Source organism: Anabas testudineus, chromosome 19, assembly GCF_900324465.2.
Source record: "Anabas testudineus chromosome 19, fAnaTes1.2, whole genome shotgun sequence".
NCBI lineage: Eukaryota > Metazoa > Chordata > Actinopteri > Anabantiformes > Anabantidae > Anabas > Anabas testudineus.
Genome location: NC_046628.1, coordinates 6084484 through 6111660, shown reverse-complemented (window position 1 = coordinate 6111660; position 27177 = coordinate 6084484). Strand labels below are relative to the sequence as shown.

At 43.1% G+C, this 27177-nt stretch overlaps 1 protein-coding gene and 2 non-coding genes across 7 annotated transcripts; 2 read left to right on the top strand and 1 right to left on the bottom strand.

The window, feature by feature from the left end:
* Positions 1–1810: 1810 nt before the first annotated feature.
* On the top strand, positions 1811–26922 carry rhbdf1b (rhomboid 5 homolog 1b (Drosophila)). 5 transcript variants are annotated; one of them, XM_026351302.1, is made up of 20 exons: positions 1811–1958; positions 14379–14521; positions 14621–14754; positions 15020–15166; positions 19320–19548; positions 20018–20224; positions 20836–20958; positions 21172–21314; positions 21483–21737; positions 21818–21929; positions 22005–22079; positions 22186–22347; positions 22477–22577; positions 22691–22754; positions 23045–23139; positions 23432–23507; positions 23778–23878; positions 24084–24237; positions 24378–24601; positions 24740–26922. In XM_026351302.1, exons 2-20 carry the CDS (start codon positions 14408–14410, stop codon positions 24933–24935), a joined length of 2712 nt encoding a protein of 903 aa, XP_026207087.1. In that variant the 5' UTR covers positions 1811–1958; positions 14379–14407; the 3' UTR covers positions 24936–26922. The 5 variants fall into 5 exon arrangements, with proteins under 5 accessions (XP_026207087.1, XP_026207082.1, XP_026207086.1 ...); XM_026351297.1 differs by lacking the exon at positions 15020–15166; XM_026351298.1 differs by lacking the exons at positions 1811–1958; positions 15020–15166 and adding an exon at positions 3438–4156.
* On the top strand, positions 14064–14157 carry trnai-uau. Its single transcript has 2 exons — positions 14064–14101; positions 14122–14157. It is a non-coding gene; the product is annotated as a tRNA-Ile (tRNA).
* On the bottom strand, positions 23603–23696 carry trnai-uau. The gene is made up of 2 exons: positions 23659–23696; positions 23603–23638 (listed from the first exon to the last, which is right to left on the bottom strand). It is a non-coding gene; the product is annotated as a tRNA-Ile (tRNA).
* Positions 26923–27177: the final 255 nt, after the last annotated feature.

Genomic DNA, 27177 nt, shown 5'->3' with positions numbered 1-27177 from the left:
CACACACACACACACACACACACACACACATATTTACCACTTCGTGGCTTCTCGTGTAACTCTTACTAAAAATGCAAAGTGCGCTTCCTAAATTTTCAAACTTTTACTTTAAAGCTAGAAAAACTGAATAATTAAGTGTGTTGAATGATTTGAATGAGCTTTATGCTTCTCTGGGTACTTTCTAAAACAAGTCTGATGTTGCTTATTATAGATGTCTGAGTGTCTAATTCTGTGTTTTACCACTTCCTGTGGTTGATGGTTGAAGCTACATGTAAATGTCAGCTGGGGGCTGTGTGCGTATTCTTTGTAAATTCTCAAGTTACACTGTAAGCCATCAGTAAGGGACTGTACAGAAGAGTGAGGAGGGTGCTGAATAGTGTGTTTTTAAAAACAAGAAGTCTCCCCAGGGTTATATACATTTGGTTTTGACGCTCCCTTTGACATGGGAAAAAAACTGCTCACTGCTGCCTGAATGTCTGATTTCAAGCTTGATTATAAAAAAAATCAGCAGCTTAGCCAATGATAATACAAAACAAATGGTGTACCTCTGCTTGCACTGGTTGTATTCACTTTGTAAATCATGCCACTAGACACACAGACTAAAATCTAAACACAAATGATTCACTTCTATTGCCACGAGGCAGGCAGTACATTATTTTTTCACTTATTTCCCACCACATTCATCCCTACCACACCCAGAAACACCTGGCCAGACATGTATAGAGTACAAGTTATACCCGCAAATGGGATCCTTTGTACTGCGCTGCATGCTGTGCGCTGTATCTTTTCGCGTTTGACGACCACATTGTCGCAGGGACTGAATGTCATGTCGAGCGGCGGGGATGATGGGCGATGGTGGTCAGACAAACCCACTGACAGTTATTGTTGGGTGCAAGATGAGCAAGGGCAGTAACAAGATCCAGGTGGTTGGAGGAATAGGACTCCAGGCCTGCAGGGAGACTGTTACAGGGGGGATAAACTACAACTGTGGCACCACCCACCTGAGCTGAAAGGATTTTCACAACAAAACTAGAGATGCATGTGGAACATTTCCAAAGGGAAAATGCTTAAAGACTCCCCTTGGCACTTTTGGGAGACATTCACAGGAATCACAACAGATATCTGCAGCACAATACTCTCTTATTGTACATTTAGGCCCCCAGGCTACATGGTTTATTACTTATTTCCCTGAAATGTGATTCAGTCAATGTCTCAGTGCTGTATAGTGTGTATGTAGCAGGCAGTTCATTTACATACACAACTAGCTGGAAAGTACCTAACTTTCATCTGCAGCCGTGTTCAATGGCACTTCTCACTAACTGGTATAAAATAAAAATCACAATGCAGCACAATCATAAGGCAATTTATACATATAATTTTTAACTAAGTCTTTCCTAATGTTATAAAGTTTAGGGTTAGTAGCACTCCTGAGCTTTTGAAACATATTTTGTCGTTTTTAGTTGTTGTTTTTTAGTTAAAGACAACAACAAAAAAACAACAATAGTGTTTCATACTATTTACCTGAACTAATATACTAGAGCGGTGAAACATTAAATGAGCAAGTGAGCAAACAAATAGCAATTAACAACCTAGTGCACCATTTGGATAAAGCCATCACATTACATTATCATTTATTTTGTAATGTAAAAGACTGATTACAGTTTGCCTGGATGCTGTCTGCATCTTTGCTCCTCCTCAGTTATATAAAAGCTTCTCATGACAACCATCCTGCAGAGTTTGCTGCTCTGACAGCTGCCCGCAGTTGCTCTGTTTCGCCGCTAGCCGGCGCTGTGAGGTGTGTGGGCTGAGCGGCAGTCTGGAGTCGGTCGTCTGTCTTTCTGTCATCCAGCAGCAGCAGCAGCAGCAGCAGCAGCAGAGTGAAACTGCTCTGCATCGTGCAGATGTGTAGCAGGGAGAAGTTATGAAGTGACCGGCGGCGGGCTGTCACCGCTCTGGAGGTAAGCTTCACACCGGGCTCTGCCGCTGCTCGTGTCCGCTCTGTCTCACCTCACTCCCCGCTGCTCGAACGGCGGCGCGCCGCTGGCTCGCTCTGGAGGTATGAAGGTTTGCAGCCGCTCTCTGGGTGGAGTCTCCCGAGGCTTGACACGGTGGGCACCCACGGGTGACAGCCTTAGGAGTTGGACACCTCTGCACCGGCTCAAGCATTTCGATTTAAAACGTCTCGTCCTTGTGATGCTTTTAGTTTTAGGTTGAGTGAAAAGAGAAGGAGAGAACAGGTGTGTGGGGCTGTTTCCGTCCTCTCTGCTCCTGGATCCTCTTTGAGACATGGTTCATGTGGTTTTATGGATGTCTTGTTCTCCTGTGGCAAGGAGCCCAAGACATCTATTCATCTAAAGAGGTGTGTGTGTGTGTGTGTGTGTGTGTGTGTGAAACAAAGTGAAAGAAGCATTCAGTGCAAAATCAAATGTATTTTAAAGTAAGACCAACAAGAACAGAGCAGCAGATACAATATAAGACACACACACACAGGTTTGAAGAGGGATGCATCGATGTCTAAGTGCTGCTGAGATGAAGGGGACCGTTTCTGTTGGTGGCTGAGCCGAGAAATCCCACAGAGACAATTAAACTACTAACCCATGTCATCAAGGACTTGTTCTGGCTTCCTGTTTGGAAAGACTGTAGGAAGCAGACTTTTTGGGCCAGATGGCAGGAGCACACACACACACACACACACACACACACACACACACACACACACACACAGACGCACGCACCTGGAACAGTCATTCAGATTTCCCACTGAGGGAGGACTGAACCTCTGACCCCGAGCGCACAGTCGTACTGTACATGAACAAAACCAGCACGGATCTATTGGAGTGGAGCTGGTGGAAGGATCCTGTGGAAGTGAGTGTGTGATCTGACAGAATATAATCTAGCACAAGCTATTGTTCACTGATTTTATTTTAGAGAGGAAGCGCTATAAAACATGTCCTGACTTTGTCTCTCAAAAGTACAAGGGCTTCACATACTTTAAAGACAAAACACACACACACACACACTGAGCTCTAAACAGGAAGCTGACAGCATCCTGGAAGATGTTTCATCTGGTGTGAGCTGTCACTTTGTGTACGCGAGTGTAAATATAGTAGGCGTCGATCTGCACGGTGGCATTTCGCAGGTGTGCTTTTTTATCTTTCCTATCTTTGTCTCTCTCTCTCTCGCCCGACACGCTGAGGTTCCCATGTTAAGCAAGTTTGAACAGGTTTGATAGAAAGGCGGCAGCGACAATAGCTGGTTTATTTCTGGGCTGCTGCTCTCAGAAGTGAAATGCACTTTCATGTTTATACGCAGCCCTCTGACGAGTGAATCGGGGTGAAAAACTGGTTTGGTTTTACTGAAGCCCTCTGGCATTTTTTTCACGATGCATTCTTCAAGGCAAACTGCGCGAGTGCCCACAAGCTGCTTTGTGTTTCTCACTTGTCAAGTCCTCTTCATTTAGCCTTTGAAAAATGTGTTTTTTAAAAAAATGTGCGTTTAATGGTTATTTTTGGCCACTGAAAGTTCAAATAAATGCAGGAAATAGAATCTGATTATTAAGCTTGGGGTCACTTCAAAACCCATTTTTCATTCATTGCAATACAATCAAATGGATCATAGATACAATGTACACATTGTTAATGTTGTTAAAGACTATTTAAGCTGGAAATAGCTTGGAGAAGTTGGCTTTAGTGAGACTAGAGAGGGAAGTGAGAGCCTCTGGGGCTGATGGTCTGGGGCTTTGCTGGTGGTACAGTGGGAGATTTGGAAGATGCTGCCAGCATTTAGCTCGTACAACTCTCTATTCGTATTCTCTATTCTCGATTACTTATGTCTTAACAGCGTGTGAACTGTTTCCAATGTCAGTCTTAACGCACGCCTACTAATTCACACTGCAGCAGAAAGTGGGCAAAATAAATTATCACAACCAGCGAGTTTGATGTGCACCCAGAGGTGTCTGTGGTTTTGCAACAGTCTAGTGCAGTTTGAACAAATTTTTAACCAGCAGATGTTTCATGCGCAATTGTGGTTTAACAGTGACATCATCACAGGCTGCAGATAAAACAGGTACTAGATGTGCTACCTACAGGTAGCTGTAAAGAATTCGCAAAGGTTAAATGCAGGTTTGAAGTCCTGGATCAGCTTCATCAATCATCATGTAAGTATGTTTGTAAGTATACTTAAATACATATATGTATTATAGTATATTTAGTATATGTATAGTATATGTATAGTATATGTATAGTATATGTATAGTATACTTAAATTGTATCATGTGTTAGATCTGTGTAAGCAGACAAATCCAGACTTGAAACATCCGCTGCTACATGAAAGATCGGCGATGTCAGGCCCTGTGTTCTCCCCTCTGAGCCACATTTCTCAGGCCGTGCTCACTCACAGGTGGTGGCATGAGTAGCTGCACCTGTAATGCGGTTTATTTTAGACAAAACGATCAAGATTTGAGCTGATCCCCAGCGATGTGAAAGCTGATTTCTCTAAATCCTCTCTCTCTCTCTCTCGTCTCCTACAGTTTTTCCAGTATGTATCATGCTCATTCTTGTTTTTTCCTATTTTTTTTATTTTTTCACCAAATCAAAAAAAAACAGAATGGCTTCATAAGCATGACAGATACACCTGTGTTGACAGAGCACTTATGCAACTCAATCAAAGATGATACTGTAGAGAAAAATACAAAGCAGGTTTATACATGCATGCTATTTTTGCTTAACAGAACGAAGTTAATGGAAAACAAGCACATCTCCAATGGCTATAACTGACAAATCACTGACAAGGGTCGACTTTAGCAGCCTCTGCTCACAACGTGTTCGTGTTGCTTCCTGTGACATATTGTTTCAACAGCCAGCATGAGTTGAAATCTTATATGATTTATAGATCTGATTTGATCTGCAGCAGCTACAGTGTTTTTAGTTGCTCGTAGAGCAGTCTGAACATTTTGAAAACTTGGTGTGTAGGCACAGACGGGATAAACAGAAAAGAGTACCCGACTCATCCATTGCAGAGATTTTGTCCATTAAACTTTCCTTTTGCATCTTCAGCGGGTTAGATCATTTTTTATCTTGAACTTGTAACAAAAAAGCCTGGATGAATAGCAAATGCCTGTCAGAAAAGAATTTTAATCTGCCTATTATGTGGTGTATACTGGTTTCCAAACTCTTCTTCAATATCCATTTGATGACAATGCTGTCCCCCGGCCAGAGTTCTCCTGAGGGGCTCCAGACTGCTCTGTGAAGATCCTGAATAACTCCTCTCTGTTTCTTTGAAACCACAATTATGACGTCCACTTCTCCCTCTAAATATTCTATTCAGAGCCAATTCCCTCTCCTCCCGCTATCTCACCCTTACGTGGCATCTGTGGGCAATTACCATTAACTTTTCATACAAGGCCGGCCAACAGAGGAAGCAGTTGTATTGGAGCTCGCAGCATGGGCTTGTTGGCTGTGCAGAGGGACGGCAGGAAGGAGGGATGGCGGGAGGGACGGCTGGCTGCTGAGGAGGCCTATTCATGTCTCGAGGCAAGACCATACTTGACTAGACACTTATTGTGATGGTGACCTTCCTGTCACCACACAGCTAACACAAAGCAGATTCATGTGAGGGTCAGCTGAGCTGCTCTCTTTGTTTCACGTCCTGCATGTCAGCGATTCACTTTCTGCTTTTCCACACGTGTTTCTTTTTACTATCTTATTTGATGTTTAGCCATTTGATACAACAAGTCTTATGATGACACTGATAATTACAACGGTATCAGTGCACAGGCTTAAACTGCTAATGGTATTTACTGTGCATAATGCTCAGATGGGCCATTAATAGCATGTTAATATATATATATATATATTTGCATGCTTGTTTGTAGCTGGTAGCCTAGAGGTGAGGCTGTGAGAAAGCCTCTAATGGGAGATGATTTGGTTTACTGCTGTCTGTATGTTGCTACGAGTGCAAAAAAGAGTAAAGTTGGTCAAACTGCCGGAGTTCTGATTTATAATACTTTGTCGGACTGCAGTGTTAATCCTTCCTCTGCTCTTATCTTTGCATTGTGACCAACATCTTTTTAGTTTGAAGGTGATAATGCCTGTCATAAATAAACATAACATTGGTTCTGTCCTTTTCTTTTTCGACTGAGTCACGACCAAACAATAAAATGAAACACTGCATTGGTACAAAGTTCTTATGGAAAAAAAAAAAAGATTTAAAAAAGACTTGGCCTCAATTATCTAAACCTCATAATTACAAGTTTAGTTTTTCCCTGTTTTGAAGTTTTTCATGGATGTCTTGGACGTCACTTTGTTGTTCTTGGACTTCAGCTGCCTGTATGATTGATGTGGTGTAAAGGATGCAGGTGTAAAACGTTACTTTATAAATACTCTGAAGTCCTGAGCTTTACAGTACTTAATTACATCCAGACACAACTCGTGTGCACCTCTAATAAAGCCTTGGAAACTGACCTTGTTTTCACTCCTTTATACCACTGTTAATTATATGAGTGTCATGTTTAATAGATGTTAGATTGGAAGTGAAAAAAATTAATGATGTTAAGATTACGGGCGGCAGTAGTGTAGTGGTTAGCACTGTCGTCTCACAGCAAGAGGGACCCTGCTTCGAATCGAATCTTTGTATGTCGGCCCACGCGATGGACTGGCGACGTGTCCGGGGTGTACCCCGCCTCCCGCCGCGGTGACAGCTGGGATAGGCTCCAACACTCCCGTGACCTTTGAGCGGACAAGTGGTCAAGAAAATAGATGCGCTGCTGACGTTTGTAGGTTCTGATTATAATTCTTTAAAAATAGCTGTTGGTGCGTAAGAACAATTTTCCTAGAAAATAGTCATGTCATCATCTGTGTGACTTGAGGTTTAGTTGTAGGAGATTTTAAATGCAATTCTGAACACCTCAAAGAAGAAGTTGTGCAGCGCAAGTTGAGAAAAATAAACTGATTTGAGGATTTCGTGCCTTCCACTTTCTGGCTGTAAAGCACTGAAAAACAGACACCCAACCTTCAGCCTCAGCTCTGTCGCTGGAGGCTACTGCTCATTAGTCTGTGCTTTCTGTTTTGTCCTGCATGCCTTTTACTCTCTGTGTCTCTTACTTTTTGATCCTTGTTTCATTTCCCCTCTACCTTTCGTGCCCTCCTCTTCCCTCACATCCTCTTGCAGTCTCTTGTAGCTTCTGTCACCAGCCTCCACTGTAGAAGAGACTCAAGAGTCCACATATCCGCTCTACTGAGAAAACTCAGCACACACTTTTACTGTGTACCTGGCACGGGAGCTGAGAAATGTTTGGCAGACGAATGTGCAATAAGGTGTTGGAAGAGTTGAAGTAATGAAAGGCAATGCCGGCTTTTTGTTAGGAGAATTTTTTTCATCAAGTCATTTCTGCTGTATTACCCTGCAGCAACACATATGTGTTACTGTTTGGACCTGACAATGAGTAAATCAATGAATCTAGCCTGGATTTTATTCCCTAATAACAAGCCTGTAGTTCCCAGGCTACAGTTCAGTTGTACAGGGTGCAGCATACAGATGTTTTCAGTATTGCAGTGCAGTCTGCATTAAAAAAAGAACAAGGCTATACTGTGACATGTTTAGAAAAGTGAAAATTAATTTCAGGTAACATGCATGCGTCACTTGCTAGAATAATCATACGCTGACTGACCAAAACTGAACTCTGGGGCCCAAAGGCAGAAACAGGTAAACGGATGCAGATGCTTGGCATAGCAGACAGACAGACAGACAGACAGACAGGGAGACATTTAAACGAAGCTCACATGTGCATGACATGCACAGCGGTATGAATTACCAAGCACAAACAAGCATTTGTACACACACTCACGCACATGTACGCCTGCGTTTTTTTTAGCCCCGCACACATAAACCATATGCCACGTGTTGTTAAGACACACATTTGTGAGGAAGGCGCCTGCTTTTTATTGAGAATGTGTCTCTTCCGTGTCCATCTTTCTGTTCCCTCCACACAGTGTCATGCTGCTTTACGGCAATGCATTCTCTGCTCTTTGACATGCTTGTCTTCTTTTTTTTTCCTCCTCGCTCTCTCTACTCTCAGTCCTTTCATCTTCTCCCAACATGACATAAATTTCTTTTTGTTTTTCATCTCTCCATCTGTTGCTGTATTTTACTCTCCTCCCTGCCTTGATACATACCAGGTCATCTGCCGACAGAGGCAGTGTGAGGCTTGGGAGCACAGCTTGTCAGGTTAACACTGTTAAATTTACAGCGGTTTTGAAGGCATATAGAACTTATGAACATTTTTCATATCACACATATTTTATGTCTGTGAAGATTTGACTTGCTGAGATCATTGTAGTTGCCAGCAACAGATACCTCCAGGTTTTGTTTGACAGCCAGCTTTGCAGAGCTCGTGCCACATTTCTTTTTACTTCCTGTCTTCCTGTGCAGACTGCTTCGTCAGATGCGTGTGGGTGTGAAGTGCAGTGGACCGAGGTTTGAACACATGCCAGTGTAGGTGCTTTTCCTGCGTGTTAGATTTAAAAGCAATTTCCCTTACGGGCCACATGTCAATCTACAGTAGGAAATACTTGACAGCAGCAGTTGAAGCCAATCCTTTAATCATGTCTTAATGACTTTCATGGGGGATAGTTTCTGCTTTGAGAAAGATGAAGAGAGTTTTTAATTATGCAAACGCCAAGAATGGGTAAAGTTTAGCTGTGGATTTAAAAGAAATTCAGCTTCTATTCTGGTTTCAAGTTGCCAATTCAATGTCTCCTGCTCAGATGGGTGGATAATAGAGAGAGATGATTGAGCTTAGAGGCAGACAAAGCATGTGCGATTGACCTCTGATCTCCTCTGAATGGCTGTGCTAATATTTATCTCTGTGAAGCAGCTTTTACACAGGACGATCTAGCAGAGGAGTCAATTGGGTCAATTTGCTATATAACATGTCCACCAAAACCCAAAGACATTCAATTAATTACACATTCAACTAGATTAATCAATGAATCAACTAATTCCTGCAGCTCTGTTTGTTCATGTTTTCCTCACAAGCATGTGTCCACTGCTGACTCGACAGGAATGTAAAATATGTCTGGTAAAAAAATCCAAAAATAATTAATAGCAGAACACATTTGTTAACACTTGTTAATGTTGTAATGTTTGCGTTTTTATGGAATGAAAAACCATTAAAAATCATTTACAGTGAACAAATGGTATAAACCATATGTTGCCACCAGATTGTATTTGAACTTGTGTTTACAGAGCGTACCGGGGGACACTAGTTTTTTCAGTGGAATGGATTTGAAACTTCTGATTTTTAAAGTTTCTCACAATGACAGATGGTGTACAGATTGAAAAGCAGATGGAAAAAAATCACTTTGTAAATGTTCATCCTCTTCAGTGAAGTGAATGAGAAAACCAAGCGTCACCAGGGAGTGCGTAGAGGGATAGGTTTAAATATCTGTTTTTGTGACAAGAAGTAACAAGCCCTTTGGGAAATGTTTAAGACACGCAAGCAAGAAATACAAAGATCTTGGTATGTACAAAGCCAGAAATGACCATTTCTTCTCTCCAATACTACACAGAGGTGTCACATTTGACGGTAGTAGAGAATGTGGCACATGAAGTAGCTTTAAGTAGCTGCTTCCGGTTCCCTATGTGTGGTTTTGTACTTTGTGTAAGTGACTGCCAGCCTGAGAGTGGAGAAGTAGCAGCACAGTGGCTGATTGACTAATGAATTGCTCACGGTCTTAAAATCTGCGGTAATGAGATGAAAGACAGATACCACAGGACATTCAGAGCAGTGTTTAGACAGATGGCTTCAACTCACTGAGCCCCCCTACTGCGTGTCTGCCTCATAAGATGATTGACTAGTTTTCCCTAGAATTATGTTCAGCAACAATTCAGGGAACAGTTGATGGTATAATAACGATCATAATGTAAACTCAGGAAAGCCTCAGTAAGTCAGAAGGTCAGAGTGCAATTTGGATGAAATGTTGGCCAGGAAATGATAAATGCTCTCATGTTTTCTCTTTTAAAACTGTTTCTCTCCATTAATCATCAATTGTTTTTACTCTCAGAGATGATGATTCCAATGTCTGACATAGGGCTTCTGTTGTGGCAGATGTTTAATCGCTTATTACTGCTTGTTTGCATAGGCAGATTACATCTATGCACATTCATAGTACTGCAGGATTCAAGCACAAAGAAGAGCCCAGAGGATATACAGCCCTGTTGTAGAGGATGGAGTTAACAGTTAGGTTGAATAATTGGTAATATATGCAGTATTTCTGTACATTTCTTTGGATTAATAATTGAATTACCTACGTGGCATACTTAATATAGAGTGCATGTCAAACAGAAAATGTTTAAAGATGTCATTTTTTCAAGGAGAGGAGAGTGTGATTGTGATTTAAAATACAAGACTTTGGCCGGAGCAGGCACTTTTCTTGAGCCTGCTGTTGGTTAGTTCCCATAACTACAACACCCAAAAGCAATTTCCTGAAAAAAGTGCTTTAATGCTGAAGTTAAAATGGACCCAGAGGTGCTGTTGGGCAGGTTGCAGTGCCTATTAGAGCGGAGCGAAGCCAGTGTGATAAAGTTCAAACCTACCTAGACTGCTTGAGCATTAATCTGCTGCTGAGTCTCCAACCAATTAACTCGGAATTGCACTGGTAATTGTCAGTTTTACAGCACCGTCCTCTCTGGGTGAACAAAGAAAACACTCTTCACCATTTACCTGCTAAATCGAAATAAATGTTTTGGATTTGAAATTCAGCTTTTATAAACAGAGCCAGCACGAATGAAGCCAAAGTAACCAAGGATGCGTTGAATTATTCCAGTTCATTTTAGGGCTTTTTCGATGAAGAACGAACTCTGGCAGCTGCTGCTGCTCAGTGCCAAAATTATGCAGCTGAGGATCTGATTGACAAAATAGCTTTAGACAGTAAAAGCTGCAATGGAACCAGACTCAGCCTTCAAAATGTTGTTTTTTTCAGGGACTTTTGTGGCAAATTAAATTTATTCCAGTGGAACAACACCGGTTAGTCAACGCGCTTGTCAGGACGTAAAATTAACCCACTTGGATGTACATTTTATACACTGAACCAATAGGAAGCTGCCTTGAAAGTGCTGACCTAAGCTGGTAAATTGGTGAAATAGTTTGATTTATGTATCTCCCACAAAATAACTACCATATGCATACTTTGTCCAGCCATTTATTGTGACAATAAATTAAATGTTGGACATCAAATTCAATTTTCCTCTTGTAAAATGTAATTCCAGTATGCAAGGAGAAGCAGAAATGTAAAAAAAGGAGACTGGAGAGAGGGGGGAGGGGAGAGCTTTAGAGAATAAAGAGAAGAGATTAGGTTTTGGACTGCTTAACATAAAGATCTGTTGAATAATAGAGCTGATGCACTCACGCTGAATTTCCATGGCACAGTGGCAGGGTGCCTCAGCCTCGAGGAGCAGAAACAAGAGGGGGAGAGCAGTGTCGGGATAAGTTTGTTTCGGTGCCAGTGGGATGCCTTGTTTTTTTATTCTGTCACAACATTTTAGGAAATGTCACCCTATGTAAAGCAGATCCGATTACTGTTCTGCTAAACTTCCTGTTACACTTCTCCTAACGTTAGCAGTCACCACTTAATGTGATTGGTGTGAATGAGAAAACATGATAGAAATATATTCGATAGAAATACATGTAAAAATGTATTAAATTATTTTTTTTTTCAAAGCTCAGTACTTGACTCACAGTAAGATAATAATGATGTGAAGACTTTCACTTCTTCCGCTTTGACAATAAACATCTCAGCATCCGAGACGCCACATCCACCAATCAGTGGTCGATTTGACGCTGTATATCCTGACAGTGGGATGATGTCATGTGGTTTACAGCGCAGGGATTACCGCCCCTAATCCGCCTGTCATGAAAACACAAATCAAGAAAAAAGAGGGAGGTCATGGAATAACTAGTGGTGGATACTGGAAACAAAATGACAAAAGAGAAGAGTGAATTTGGACCACGGGGCATCTCCTCTTTAGCCGTATGGAGGGTTGTAAAGAGCTGATGTGGGAAACTGAAGCAAGTGCAATCAAGTGAGTGTTTGCGTACTTTATTCCAGTGTGTGTGCATATTCATGCTCGTACATATACGTATAGACCTGGGAGAGGCTGGGCTCTTGTTAGAGAGCACAAACACGGAGTGTACATCGCCACCGCGGAATAAGCTAAGGATGTGGTTATGGATTGTTCTGGTGGAGGTTTCTATTTGCAGGGATGTGTTTATCCTCTGTGACCGTAAGAGAACGCACGGGCTTCCACATGTGACCGCAGAGAGACCAAAACACAGGCAGCCGAGAGCCAAGGGAACCAAAGTCTGCCTGTAGTTTTACTTTTTAAAAGCACCTCTGTGTGTTTTATTTACTGTGTATGTGGTGTGTATCTGCATAGCCATGCCTTCATTTAAGGGGAATTCATTCCTTATATTCATAGAGGCTAAAACTATGTTGCTTACCCTAATACTTAACTCTGAAGCTAAATTCCCAACTCTGCATGAATTAATTACATATCCATTAGACAGATACGAACATCCACACCCCCAGTAACCTCAGGAATCAATATGTAACGCAACAAGCCATGATGTGTTTGGCGGCTTTGTTGAACTGTGTGGAAACATGCTCAGCCCATGTCATTACTGTGCTACTGCTCCCATCTTTGCCTGAGTAATTACGCTCTTTATTTGTCCTAATACCCATATTGAGAGCCACACCTGTTCTGTAGGGATCGCTGTATGGACTCCTCTAAAATGTAGGATATCACTAGCTGAATATCAAGCAGCAGGAAGGGGATTTAACTTAATATATATATAAGGTAAATAAACAAGGCAATGATGATCTTTGACAAATGAGCGTATGTGAACATGGTATTTTTCGTTTCAGATTAGTATTGAAGTTCAAATGTCTGTGTTTGTGTGTGCTTTGTGGTCTGAAAGCACACCCCATCCTGTCCTATCAAGAAGTTCTCCAGCTGCCCTTGTTGAGTATCTTCCGGCTTGTTAGACTCGGTTTTGGCCAGGAGTCTGACTATTGGCTCCAGCCTCTACGTTTGATGGAACTGATTGTTGTTCTGCTAATGGATTCATGGCAAGAAAACGGAGCCTGTTATTTCTATCATTGCCATGAATCACAGAATGATTCACAGCTGAGACCTACAGGAGCTCCTGGTTGGTGGTCGTCCTTTACATCACTCCACAGCCATTTCATTAGTTGACTATATTAGGTAGAGCTACATTTCACTATAAAATTATTTTTGAAATCACTGTAACCTATATTTAGTTTTGAGTTTAGATTTTCGGACGGTGTGGAGCTGTCTTCTTATTTTATGGTGAATTCCAAAACCTATGTACATTATAAAATTAGTTGAATCAGTGCCTAATAAAAAGCTACCGTTCCAATGTGGCACTAGTGGCTCAGTAAGCAGCAGAACGCCTCGGCTTTGAGTTTCTTACTCCCCCCGACGAGCTCAGCAGCTTTTAAATGCATTTGTGGTGCAAAAGAAATGATATTGTTTGTGTTGGCATTTTATATAAAAAGGTAAGACTGCACACTGTCTCACAGCCCAGTGGCTGGATGATGGATGTTAAAGTCGTGGAGAGGTGTCTCATTTATCCTCACACAAACATTGAAACAGTAATGCAGGAAAACCCCTTTCACTCTGCAAAAGCCTTAATTTACCCATAAACCCATTAACCAGCAAACAACAGGATAAGTGGAGGCTTTGGCTTCCTCTGCTGTGGTTTTCTCTGTGTTTGTGTAGCTCAGTTGTTCAATCTGTCAGACTGTCTGGTAGTAGATGGCCTGCTGCACTCACATCTCTTATGCTTGAATGAAAAGTCTGTTTAAAAAGTACGGGATCACACTCAGCAGCGAGCGTTAACAGCCCTTCTGTGTTGAGAAGAGAGGTTACATGTGGGTCGCTGAGATGAGAGCCTTCCTTGTGAGGATTTTAGCACCATCCTGTGGAGGAGAAGCTCAGCTGCAGCTCTGTCCTTCCAACATTACCAGATTGTTGGCTTTACCAAGGCTCCAGTGGCGCAATCGGTCAGTGCGCGGTACTTATAAGACAGTAACCTGCAGAGTGATGCCGAGGTTGTGAGTTCGAGCCTCACCTGGAGCAGCAAAGTTTTAACCTTGACTGTCACTCACAGTTGAATGCAAAGGAAGTGGCACATTAGCAGAAAACGGTTAAAGCACTGTCTGTGGACATGAGCAGTATAAAGAGATGTGGTAAGCGTCTGTATTTACTCAACAGAGGTGGTCAATTGCCTTGTGGCTTTTGAAGGTTTATGTATTTTAACTATGTGACTTATCCAACAAACCTTCCGCCTTATCATCCAGCTGGCAGGCATAGGGGGAAGGCAGCGAGCATGGATGAGCCAGGGAGCAGGAACAGCAGCCTGCAGAGGAAGAAGCCGCCATGGCTCAAACTGGACATTCCCACTATCCAGCTGACGCCAGACGACGCACCGACGCTCAACCAGGTAATCACGAAACGTTGAAGTCAATAGTGTACTTTAGTTTAAAAGAGACACATAACCAAAAACAATCATGCCGAGTTTTCACTTGTGTGTATGTTGCAGCCTGTAAAGCGCCTGCGCAGTGTCAGCATGCCAGGGGACAACCCTCACGCCTGCATTGCCGCCATGGAAACCTCCAACAACTACCTCCGACCTCCTCTGGAGAGATTGCCTTCCTTCACACAGTCCATCAAGAGGTTAGTCACACATTAATAAGCATCTCTTCTTTGCTCTTTTTCCAGCTGCTAATTGCTTTAACCTCTGCATGTTCTTAATCTTCCTCTGCATTAATCAGTCTTTAACTAAACTAATTTGAGCTCTGATGTCTTCTTGTCTCTGTTCTTCTCCCTCGCTCTCCCTTTCCTTTGATTTTTTCCTTATTCAAACACATAACCCTGCTTTTTTTCCCCCCCACTGCCTACCTATCTTCTTCTCTTCTTGCTCTGTGTGATGTGTTTAAAGTGAGAAAAGGGTACACTTTGAGCGTGTCAACACAGTCCCCCCAAAGGGCCAGAGGGGCCCCCGGAGGGTGGCATCTGTCCGACGGCGGTCCTGCGTCCCCAAAATACTCAGCCGACGGCGTTCATCTATTCCGAAACAGATCATCAGGTACAGGAGCTGCGAGGTAGAGAGGAAGGGCTTCAATGCAGAGTTAAAATGAGCTGCTAATATATAGGACAGCATCAGTGTGGAGTGAGAGGATTTTCCTTCTTAAAGGAAGAGAAAAATGTCTGAAATAACTATAAGTACTGCAGTTACTTACAATTCCCTGAGAAAATCCAAGAGTAAGAGTCTGAAACATGAAACGTGGTAATACATCACAACACTTTTGGGTAGACTCACCCGCTCCCTTGTTGGACTGTTTCAAGTGGTGATAGACATTTTTTCCCTGACTGCATTTTTTGGTCTATGATAGCCGTAATCCATAGCTGTTTTGTCGGGGTGTTGGTAGACACTGTGACGCTACTCGTCAAGTTGTCTTGAATTTATTTCCTCTGTGGCAGCAGAACATGTTGCCAGTGTTGAGAAATTCCTGCAGGTTAAACTGGAATTACAAAGCACTTTAAGGGGCTGACTAACTGTGGAAAGACACACTGTGAAATACAAATGCTGTCCGGCTTTTAAGACTACAAACAATCCGTGATGCAGCATGTTCAGTAGACGACGGTGTTACTCTCTCTATGTTCCAGCTTTGTGCCTGAATGAGCACCCTGGTGACACATAGGAGAATGAACACAGGAAGTGTATCAGTATCAGTCCAGGTGGCACAGACGACAACATGGTTAACGCCGACGAAATAATACAATTACTCATACAGACTGTGTGGCTCACACAGCATGTGGGCCACATCAAAGCTGCCCTCCTCCCCCCCACGCAGTGTTAAATTGAATGTAAATGTTTGATCTCCGGAGCGAAGACTAAAACCTAGAAACACGCTCTTCAAAGGAGTGCCTTAACTTTACCGTGCCGAGGTTTATTAGCCTTGTATGTGTGTGTGTGTGTCAGAGAGAAACCGAATCGATGTGTTTGATGTTTGTGAGAGAATTAATGGGACTGAGGAGACGTCTGTGGAGGTGAAATGAGGGACCTCCTCCTCAAAAGAGGAGTTATTCTGTCGGTCTTTGGGTGATTTGCTGCTCATGTCTGGCTTGTCGGGTAACTTGGAGGATGCTGTGATGTTTGTCGATGTCACATTAGGATGCTTTCACAGATTGTCATTTATCTCCGTCACGCTGATGCTGGTAGTGATACAGTATGTGTTAGAACTGACATTCACACGCTCAAGTGGATTTCTTTTAACTGCTGATGCAAGTATGTTCCCTAGCAAAGCAAGGAGGGGCTCCGACTGAGGTCTGTGATTTGGAGAAGTTAGAATACTGTGGTGTGTGTGTGTGTGTGTGTGTGTGTGTGTGTGTGTGTGTGTGTGTGTGTGTGTGTGTGTGTGTTCATGTTCAGACATGTCCCAGTGCCCTTCCTCTTTCCCTCCTCCTTCCTAATGTGTACAGTGTCCCATCTTTCCTCCTTGTAATCTCATATTTCCTGTGGAGTGCTAGTGTGTCGGAGGGCGAACTGGAGCGTAGACGCACACATGAGAGAGAGAGAGAGAGAGAGAGAGAGAGAGAGAGAAGAACCTCACTGGGGGAGTATTCACTTTGACAAGGAGCAGACCTGCTGTCTTCTTTTGCTCAGTAGGCCACGTCCTCTTATGCGAACGCTTGCGGAGGGATCCTGGGAGGCACGCCAGCCACTGACACATCCACTCACATTCTCACACATGCACATTTACTTGGAAACTTCTGCTCCGGGCTGGGGACACACAAGGTCAGACAAGTTGGGACCGGCCCGCTCGTAGCGCGCTAAACGAGCGGGTCCTGCTTGAAGAGGACTGTACATGCTGTGTGGATTTATTTACATCACAACGTTTACTGTAGAGACCAGATTCCCAGCTGAGCGAGGAGATCACCAGCAGATTTCCTCTAACCTTTGATTAACCAGGGGCTCACTGGTGGACAGTGGAGATCATCCCCTCTTTGCATAACACTGAGTTTTACAAGGTGCTGCTGGCCTGGATATCAGGAAATCCCCTTATGGAACGTAAGGATGAGCGGATCAGGATTTAATAACAGCCCCGGGGTATGCAGGGACAGTATGTTAGTGATGCCTGTTATGGTGGCAACTCAGCTCAACATTCCCCATCATCAGGTATGACCCAGACTCTGAGCCTCTCCTGGAGCTCTCTGGACAGGTGAGTGTGCGGGGATTTAACTGGGTGAAGCAGAGAAAAAGTATTGTGATCCCCTTATGAGCAGTTTATTTACTACTATTTTACTACGACTTAAAGGAATAGTTCATAAACACGACTCTGCAGTGAGAAGATGGTTAGCTCACATTATCCTGGCTCCATCAAAGTAACTCCCCCGTTCAGTACATTAAGATCTGGGCTTAACATTTCCTGACACTCACGAGTTGAGTCGTTTTGTGATAGAATCTGTCAAAGTTTTCTTTATTGCACTTGAGTCTGACTTATCTTAAAGATCAGACGCTGGCTGCTAAACAGCACAAAGCAGAACAGACGACACAAAGACAAACACACATACAGCCCAGGTGGGTGTGATCTGCATGACTGAAAATCAATCTGCTCTTAAAATGGACTGTCTGGCTCTCCCATATGGAGAGTGCCAAAACAGACATATGCATAAAAAGAATAGAGAACTGTGACATTTCAGACAGAGATACCTCGTCCCTGTATGGGACAACAGGTTGTTGTATAAACTCTGTGTACAGCATACTTTGTGTGTTGTAACCTAAAGTCCCAGCATCTCTGAGCTGTCGCTGTGTGGTGAATAAATGAATAAATGTTAAATGTACCATATTTCCCTGGTATAAATACTTTTCATTGCGTTCACCTTTCATAAACCGGTCAGTCCAGCTGTTTAGTTCTGAACTTGCACAGGTTAAATAGCACTTAACCACACTCATTGGTGCATTTATTCAATCAGGCTCAGTGAAATACCTTCTGTCCAGACACACATTTGTCTTCTCCATTGTTTTGCTCTGTGTTTGATCAGTAGTAGCATTTGTTTGGATTGGATTACAAGATTTGGCCTTTGGCCTTTTCTCACTGATGAATTGAATGCTGTCTAAGCCTATAATTACAGTACAGTATGTTGCTGCTGCAAATGTACCAGCCTTACCCGGGGGATACGAAAGTTAATTCACGCGGCCTGACACCGCTTTCATCTTTGCTGCGCGAACGATGTGCGGCGGCGTCACACATATTTTGTCCAATGATACTCTGTGGGTGGACATGACATGCGTGCCTGTTGCTGCATGTGTGCACACAGACAAACACGTTCACCTAAACAAACACAAAGTCCTCTAGCTGGAATCAGCGCAGTGAAGATGCACGATGAAGCAGGGTTTAGGCGTCATGCATGTCAGACGTGTAGCCTGTTAGATGTCAAAACACAATTTTTTTGTAATACTCATAGACTGACAACCCACTGGCAACTGTCTCATCTTTGTGACAATCTCAATCTTGAAGCTTTGTTGCATTGTTTATTTTTTTTTTGGGGGGAAACTACACGGCCTTACATTTCTGTTTCTGTCTGTTTACATCTGCTCCTCTGCTGCTTAGAGAGGCCCCACTCTGACCCCCGAAGCTTTTTTTTGCTTTTCCAAACCTGTGTTTTCGTTATTCATCCCTGAAAGGAGAGCGATCAAGGCTGCGCCGCCCACTCCCTGTCCCTGCGCGGTCTTAAAAGTCTTCCCCAGCTGGCGCCTTTCTTGATGATGAGGGCCGAGTGTTTATTACTGAGTGCTCTGCTCTCCAAACAGTTTCCCCATCTCGGCCTCCCCCGTGCTGATCGGTTAACATGCAACCTGGCTTGTAGCCACTGTTTCGCAGAAGAAGGGCCCTGCAAGCGCACAATGAATGCACATTTACAAACACACATTTGCTCAGTAAGTAAGGCAGTGAGGGATGTTAGGAAACAAGCATTTTCCATTCATGCTCTCTGCTGCGGAGTCTCCTAATCGCAAGGTTTAAGCTACTTTGTGCTTATTACAATTTAAAATGATTTTTATTAACAGTTTTAACTACACTGCTCTGTTTATTTAAGGTATCGAGTAGTCAGTCAAGCAGTCACTTGTATTACAAAATGCCAATCTGTTCATCGCTGTCACTGACTATTCATGTTTTCTCATGTCTTAAATCAAACACATGAATTGTCTCACTCACCAGACACTGTCTTCTCTCCAGGGGTACAGCTGACTGGTTCGGTGTGAGCAAGGACAGCGACACCACCCAGCGATGGAGGAGGAAAAGCCTGCAGCACTGCAGCCATCTCTACGGGGGGCTCAAGGCGCAGGTGATGAGGGAGATGGAGCTACACAGCCAGGACAACCTTTCACTGGCCAGCACAGAGACCCCTCCTCCCCTCTACCTCCCACCCCACCACCCCAGTCACCACCACTATGGCATGCAGAGGGTAGGGCAGCGATGGGCACGCGTTAGACGGGTGGAGGAAAAGATGGGACAGTCGTTCACCTCATCTCCCATCACGTTTTCCTGCCACTAGTTCACTCTGTCTTTATTTATTTTAGCTTTGCTTCACTTCTTTGCTTCGCCATCTTGCCTAGGGATTGATTGATGGGTTTTTAAGTTACAGTGTATACATATTTTCCCTTTGTGGAGCAGTATCAATAGTATTTGATACTAAATCTGGAAAAATACAAAATACTAATTATTTCCTATCAGTGAAAAATGCTGACTAAGCACTTTTGTCTTTTAAATAAAAGCTAGTTTTCACCTGATTCATCCATCTAACCCTAGATTGTGCCTCCTTCCTGTTCTCTATTCTTTTGCTGTGTCTTTATTTGTTGTTTGTGGTTTGACAACTGAGTATGAAGTACTCTATGTGTGTGTGTGTGTGTGTGTGTGTGTGTGTGTGTGTGTAGATCGTAGATCCCCTGGCCCGGGGTCGTGCCTTCCGTATGGTGGACGATGTAGACGGCTTCACCGTCCCCCACACTCCCATCACGCCGGGCACCGCCTCACTCTGCTCCTTTTCCAGCTCCCGCTCTGCCCTCAACCGGCTGCCGCGACGCCGCAAACGAGAGTCTGTTGCAGTCATGAGTCTCAAGGCTGCAGCAGCTCTAATGAAGGTGTTCGTCTATGTTTTGTTTATAAGGTGGAATTACTACATTCGAAGTCACCGTTTATTCTGTGCTGTATTGCAAAATGTGTGCTTGAGACTCTTCTGAGCTACTGCCAGCTTTAACTGTTCCTCACTGTTACGACCGCGTGGCTGCAGTGCAGTAGGTCACTATCAGCTTGTAGCAGATGAGGGGTCGAAAGAGGAGATTGAGGTCGAGACATAATGTATGAATGCTCACGCTTACATGTTTTCTGTAATTTAATGAATTCATGGGTTTGTTGTGTGTGTGTGTGTGTGCGTGCGTGAGAGAGAGCATGTTATGTAAAACATGATATCAGCTGTCTGGTGGATTAAACTCTTACATATATCTTACAATAGGGCACAGGTTAATCTCTGCATGGACGACTGGCTACAGACGCACATATACTGTACAAATGAATGTTTTTTAATGTGCATTTAAAACTCTCTGTCATCACAGTGATACGCTGAGGTGTTGAAATGCTACATATTCACATAGATATTCTATTGATAGTGTTTCATTAATGGCATGATTCAGTGCAGAAAATGTTGTCTGACATAAGAAGGTGACAGTGTGTGACGTGTTTTTCTGTTTGTTAGGGCCGGACGTTAGGTGATAGCGCCACTGGGCGACATCGCAGACGGAGCTTTGTGCACCCTAGCTTCTGTGAAGACGACACTGTGGACTTTGCCGATGAACTGGACACGTCCTTTTTCACTAGAGTGAGCAGCGGACGCCTTTTCACCCACCAGGCTGCGTTCGATGAGCAGCCATTCTTCCTGTTTTACAGTCCACAGCTTTCAGTAGTGTTTTGTAGACAATCTGTATGAAAATGTCTAATCAACCAATAAGTTATACCTATTTTATATTGGCTCTTCTTATGCCTTTGCTGCCCAAGCTTTGAATTCCTTCTTACTTAGTGGTCATCTTTGTAGGACGGCCTGCATGATGAGTTGTCCAGCTATGCAGATGAGGTTTTCGAGACACCGTCGGAGGCTGAGCTTAAACAGCTGGACGAGAGCGAGCTCACAGGAAGTGCGCTGGATAAGAAAGAACTGGAGAGGAGTCACCTCATGCTGTGGGTTTTTGTTTTTTATAAGCATGAAATAGACTTTTGCAGCAGTGAAGATTCAGTCTGAGTCGGTCTATCAGTTTAGTTAATATAATGTCCTGACTCAATTCTAATTGTCTATTAAATTAGTTTCTGATTCTTTCCACTACTTCCTCCTTCTCTTTCTCAATTCAGGCCTTTGGAGAGAGGATGGCGGAAGGCGAAAGATGGCTCTCTGGTCGAGCCTAAGGTGCGTCTCAAACAGGAGGTTGTGAGTGTCAGCAGCCATCAGCAGCGGGGACAAAGGATTGTGGTTCCCGTCAAGAAGCTGTTTGCCCGAGAGAAGAGGCCGTATGGGCTCGGCATAGTGGGTCGACTCACAAACAGGACGTACCGCAAACGCATTGATAGCTACGTCAAGAGGCAGATTGAGGACATGGACGATCATAGGTAAGATGAGTTCTTTTTCAAACGTATAAAGTAGTTCAGTCAATGCCCCAGTCTGAATTTGTCCCCCCTCAACTCTTTAGGCCTTTCTTTACCTACTGGATCACATTTGTCCATTTGCTCATCACCGCTCTGGCGGTCACTATCTACGGTATTGCTCCTGTGGGCTTCTCACAACATGAAACTGTTGATTCTGTAAGTATATTATACAGTTTGTTATCCTCTTTACAAAATAGATGATTGAGCAACACAAGTAACACTGTTTTATAGGTGTTGAGGAACAAAGGGGTTTATGAAAACGTCAAGTTTGTGCAACAACAAAACTTCTGGGTGGGTCCAAGCTCTGTAAGTATTGTCTCTCTTTCATTGTCAAATCCTTCTGATTGTACTTTACTCTGGTTCTAGATCCACAACTTCCCCCAGCTCTAATATCACCACCTCTGTCCTACAGGAGGCGCTGATCCACCTGGGAGCCAAGTTTTCCCCATGTATGCGCCATGACAAAGAAATCCAGAAACTTATCCAGGAGAAGAAAGAGAGAGAGAGACAGTCGGGCTGCTGCGTGAGGAACGATCGCTCCGGCTGTCTGCAGACTTTACAGGAGGAGTGTTCGGTCGGTGATGCCAGCGGATCTCCTTCAAACACAAATAGAAGCAACTAAGACATTCAGTCTCTCGTGTTTTTGTTTGTGGATTAAAGATGATAGAAAATCTTTAGCTGTTCTGTTTGTCTTGCACTGCAGAGTACCCTGGCAGTGTGGGTGAAATGGCCTCATCATCCCAGCACCCCCTTTTTAAACGGTAAACCGCGCCAACATGGTTCAGTCTGCCATCAGGATCCCAGGTAAAATAAAAAAGGCTGTTTGCACGGTTATTGTTCTCATGTTTTAACAGAGTCCACATAGAAATCAACCTTATTTTTATTATTTGTTTCTTTTTTTGCATTTAATTTTGTAGAATTTGCCTGGAGCCAGCCTCTGTTTCACCTCATGACTGGCCTGATGACATCACCAAGTGGCCAGTGAGTACCGTTACTTTAAATTCACTGAGATCACTGTTATTATAACTGCTGGCCAGCACGCAGATGTCACACTGGAGCATTTTGCATGGTTGAATATGAACGGGAAAGACTTCCATTGAGAGTAAAATACCAGAACTTAAGACGAGGCTCAAAAGATCCAATTGATTTGCCCTTCTCCTAATTTTGACATTGTTATAATTACATCTGAAGTATTTAAGGAGCTTACTTCCGGCGAAGTTTAGTCACACATTCATCTCCTTGATAAACTTTCCTGTGGTTATGATCTCCAGGTTTGTACAAGATACAACACCGGGAATCACACCAATCTCCCTCACATCGATTGTACCATCACAGGCCGGCCCTGCTGTCTTGGAACCAAAGGACGGTAATGACCAACGTCACGCTGCTGCATATGTTCCAGTATCTAATTTTTGACTCATTTGATGCCTAAATAGAAAATATAGTGTGTTCACCACTGTTCTAACATTGAATCAGAAAAGCATTTGGCACAGAATGTATGCAGTGATAAGTCAGCCAAACTAATTTTACATTAAAGCCAAGCCAAATAAAAATCTCTCGAGGCAATGTGAGCCAGCACTCAATTAAATGATATAGAAAATTCTATTTGTCCTGCAAGTGGCTGTTGCTAATGAACGATGGTGGGGTTCGTGTTGCAGGTGTGAAATCACTTCCAGAGAGTACTGTGACTTTATGCACGGCTACTTCCACGAGGAGGCGACTCTCTGCTCACAGGTAGGACGAACTGAGCATCCCCCAATTAACATATAGAGAAACTTTCAGAATTTTGGGTTTCTGTGATATACAGAGGCTTAAATGTAAAAGTCAACTGCTCCAGGTGAGGCTCGAACTCACAACCTCGGCATCACTCTGCAGGTTACTGTCTTATAAGTACCGCGCGCTGACCGATTGCGCCACTGGAGCCTGTTACATACTGTTACATACTGTCACGTCAAACGCCTGTGGACCTGCCTTACTCTTGACTTTTTATCTTCTGACATCTAGGTGGCTTGCATGGATGATGTGTGTGGTTTGTTGCCTTTCATCAACCCGGAGATCCCAGACCAGTTCTCCCGACTGTGGCTGTCTCTCTTTCTCCATGCTGGGTGACTGGACTCTTTTGTTTTGTTATGTTTTATTAATATCTCACAGAAGACCTCAGTATTTACATGTTTTATGAGAAATATTAAACTAATATTTGATGTGCCTCTATAACAGATCAGTTAAAACAGTCAATTGTAAAATATCAGGTGGATTTCTATGAACATTACAGATAACTTAGCGTCTGTTTGTTTTTTTGTGTGTCTGTAGGATCGTTCACTGCCTGGTGTCAGTATTGTTCCAGATGACAGTGCTGAGGGACTTAGAGAAGCTGGCCGGCTGGTTGAGAATCTCCATCATCTACATGCTAAGCGGCATCACTGGCAACTTGGCCTCGGCCATCTTCCTGCCATACAGGGCAGAGGTACAATGTCAAACCACTGAGCTGACACTCCCACATGACTGAGCTGATATTTGTACATTTTCATAATCTGTGTTTTCTCTCTCTGAGTTAACTTTCCAGCCCCCGTGCTCACCTTCCTTTCATTCCTCTCTCTCTCTCAGGTGGGTCCTGCAGGCAGCCAGTTTGGCATCCTGGCCTGCCTGTTTGTGGAGCTGTTTCAGAGCTGGCAGATCCTGGAGCGGCCGTGGAGGGCGTTTGCCAAGCTGCTGGCCATCTCAGTCTTCTTCTTCTCTTTCGGTTTGCTTCCTTGGATCGACAACTTTGCCCACATCTGTGGCTTTGCATCAGGATTCTTCCTATCCTTCGCCTTCCTCCCATATATCAGGTTGGTTACAAAACAGGATGCGCGATGCATGCTGAGATCAGAGTCTAACCTACAGAGAGCCGTGCCACTTTTCACTTGCTGGTTTAAATCATTATAAATGAGCATAAATAAATAAATAACAGGTTTTTCTCCCTTCAGCTTTGGCCGCTCTGATACGTACCGGAAGCGGGTCCAGATCTGCGTCTCCATCCTGGTCTTCCTGGGTCTCTTAGCCTCCCTGGCCGTTCTCTTCTACATCTACCCCGTCAAATGCGACTGGTGCGAGTTTCTCACCTGCATCCCGATCACAGACAAGTTCTGCGAGAAGTATGACCTGAACGCACACCTGCTCTGAATGTCTGGAAATGTCAGCTGGACTGTCTCTGGATGGATACTGGAGCTGGACTGGTCACAGGAACATTTCTTGCGATTCATGCGTTTGGAAAGGTACAACAGATCCCCTATGAATAAATGTGACGTTTAAAATACTACTCACATGCATGGGAACAAAACTGAAGTGACTTTATAAGTGTCTGAGTTCTAGGTGGACTGATTTATAAACAATTTGGTGCAAACATTTCCAGTGATTATCTGGGGTAGAAGTGACTCAACAGCACCCACGTGTGGTCCGAGGGAATAGTACAACTTGAGACTGCTATTTTATTTTAGCTTGTCCAACAGTGATCAGTGATGTCCATTAACTGAATGAACTTGACTGGTGAAAAGACTCTACAATACTGAAATGTGCCTTATTGACACACAGACAGACACGTTTTATAACTTGTGTTTTTGTGCCAAACATCTGTATCAGCAGTGTGTAACATTATTGGCCCTGTTTATCAGTCTTTGTACGAGTTTTATTTCCCAATGTGACAAATCACATTCTCAGAAACCACCTTGGTAATGTGACTTTATGCAACAGCCTTTAATGCACTTCTGTGAGAGAGAGAGTTTCACCCTGTATCACATGTGTAAAGAACAAACTTTTATGTTAATATGCTCCATTGTTTGTTTCTGTTAAAATGGGGATTTTTTTTTTTAATTCATCATGGTGGCGTTTTAGCTACTTGACAATAAACACAGACATTTTTTGCTAATTCTTTTATGTTTTTAAGTTGCCTTCTCACAGAAATTGAAATACTTGAAGAAAATATAGTACAGAGTGCACCCAACCTGAGAATGAGTATAGATTTACAGCACAGAAATGACTGATGAATGATTTGGTTTGTGCAGAAAGAATTTCATAGAGAGTATTTGGGAGGATCTGCCAGGATGAATGGAGTAAATCACCCAAAACCAAGTACTAAGTCCTTGTAGAGACTGACCAGACTTATTACGAGACTAACAGTCAAGATACTGACTGACCAGCCAGTGTTAATGGATACACAGCTTGTTTGGATGACTGATAACTCCCAGCCCTGTCCTTCATGCAGCAGTAAACAGGATTCACTCTATACCCTCTGTACGGCAGCAGCAGTGTTCAACAGTAACTGATGACGTTAATGAACAGCTTCACGGTGAACTGTGTCCTGCTATTAAACGTTAAAGACTGTTAACCTGAGCTACAACACAAAGCAGAAACGCGTTGAGCACAGCCACTAGATGGCATCACAGGACCAACAACTTGTAGGCTCAACATGTTATATGAGTAAAACAGGCCAACTGCTCATGGTATTAAGGTTCAAATGCTGCAACACGGTTGAGCTGCTCTTTGGGATTTGAATGTGATTAATTCAAGCAGAAGGTTTATTACCATGCAGAACTGCATGCACCAATTGATTTCTCACATTTACATATGGTTACTGATTATTAATATCATGAAGACAAAGAAAAATGGTTATGCACTTTGTAGCGCTGTAGCTGTAAAGCAGTGCCTCCTTTTCAGCCTCTGCACACGCCTAGATACCAAACTAAAGGGAGAGTGATGGAGACCTTTAGTATGCCTCGCAGTGTTATTGATTGTCACAACGCTTGACATTTTGGTCATCAGGTTATTTGAGGGCAGCGGGAATTTTTCTAAAACTTCGGCACTGACCTTTCATACGAAATCTCGTCATTGGTGTGTGCCAAACGAGGTGAATCCTGCACTGCTGCCATTTACTGACCAAAGTGACAAAGAAACATTGCGTCCGTCTTTAGTCATTTTGCATCCCTTTGTGGCCGTTTTGCATCTTTTTTTATCATTCTGTGTCTGGAAGTAGCCACTCAGTGTTGCTTTTAAAGCCTTTTATCCTTACAATTTTAACATTTTTACTACATTTGTGTCGAAATGCACTTGTCTTGCATCTTGCTCTGGCCGTATTGTTTGCCTGTTTGTGTCTGATTGAAGTAATTTTGCATTTCTTTTTATTTATATTGTGTCCAAATGCTGTCATTTTATTATAATAATAGTGTTTCTTTATCAACCTGCGTAGAAGAAATATGAGGAGTAATGATGATAGTTCTCTGTCCACTGATACGAGTGACCCCTATAGGTAATAAGTAAGATCAATTTCAAATTACAAATATTGAACATATATATATAAATATAAATGTCATAGATGATGAGTTAAGAGCACACGGAGCACTGTGTGATCACCTGCTCTCTCTTCCCTTTT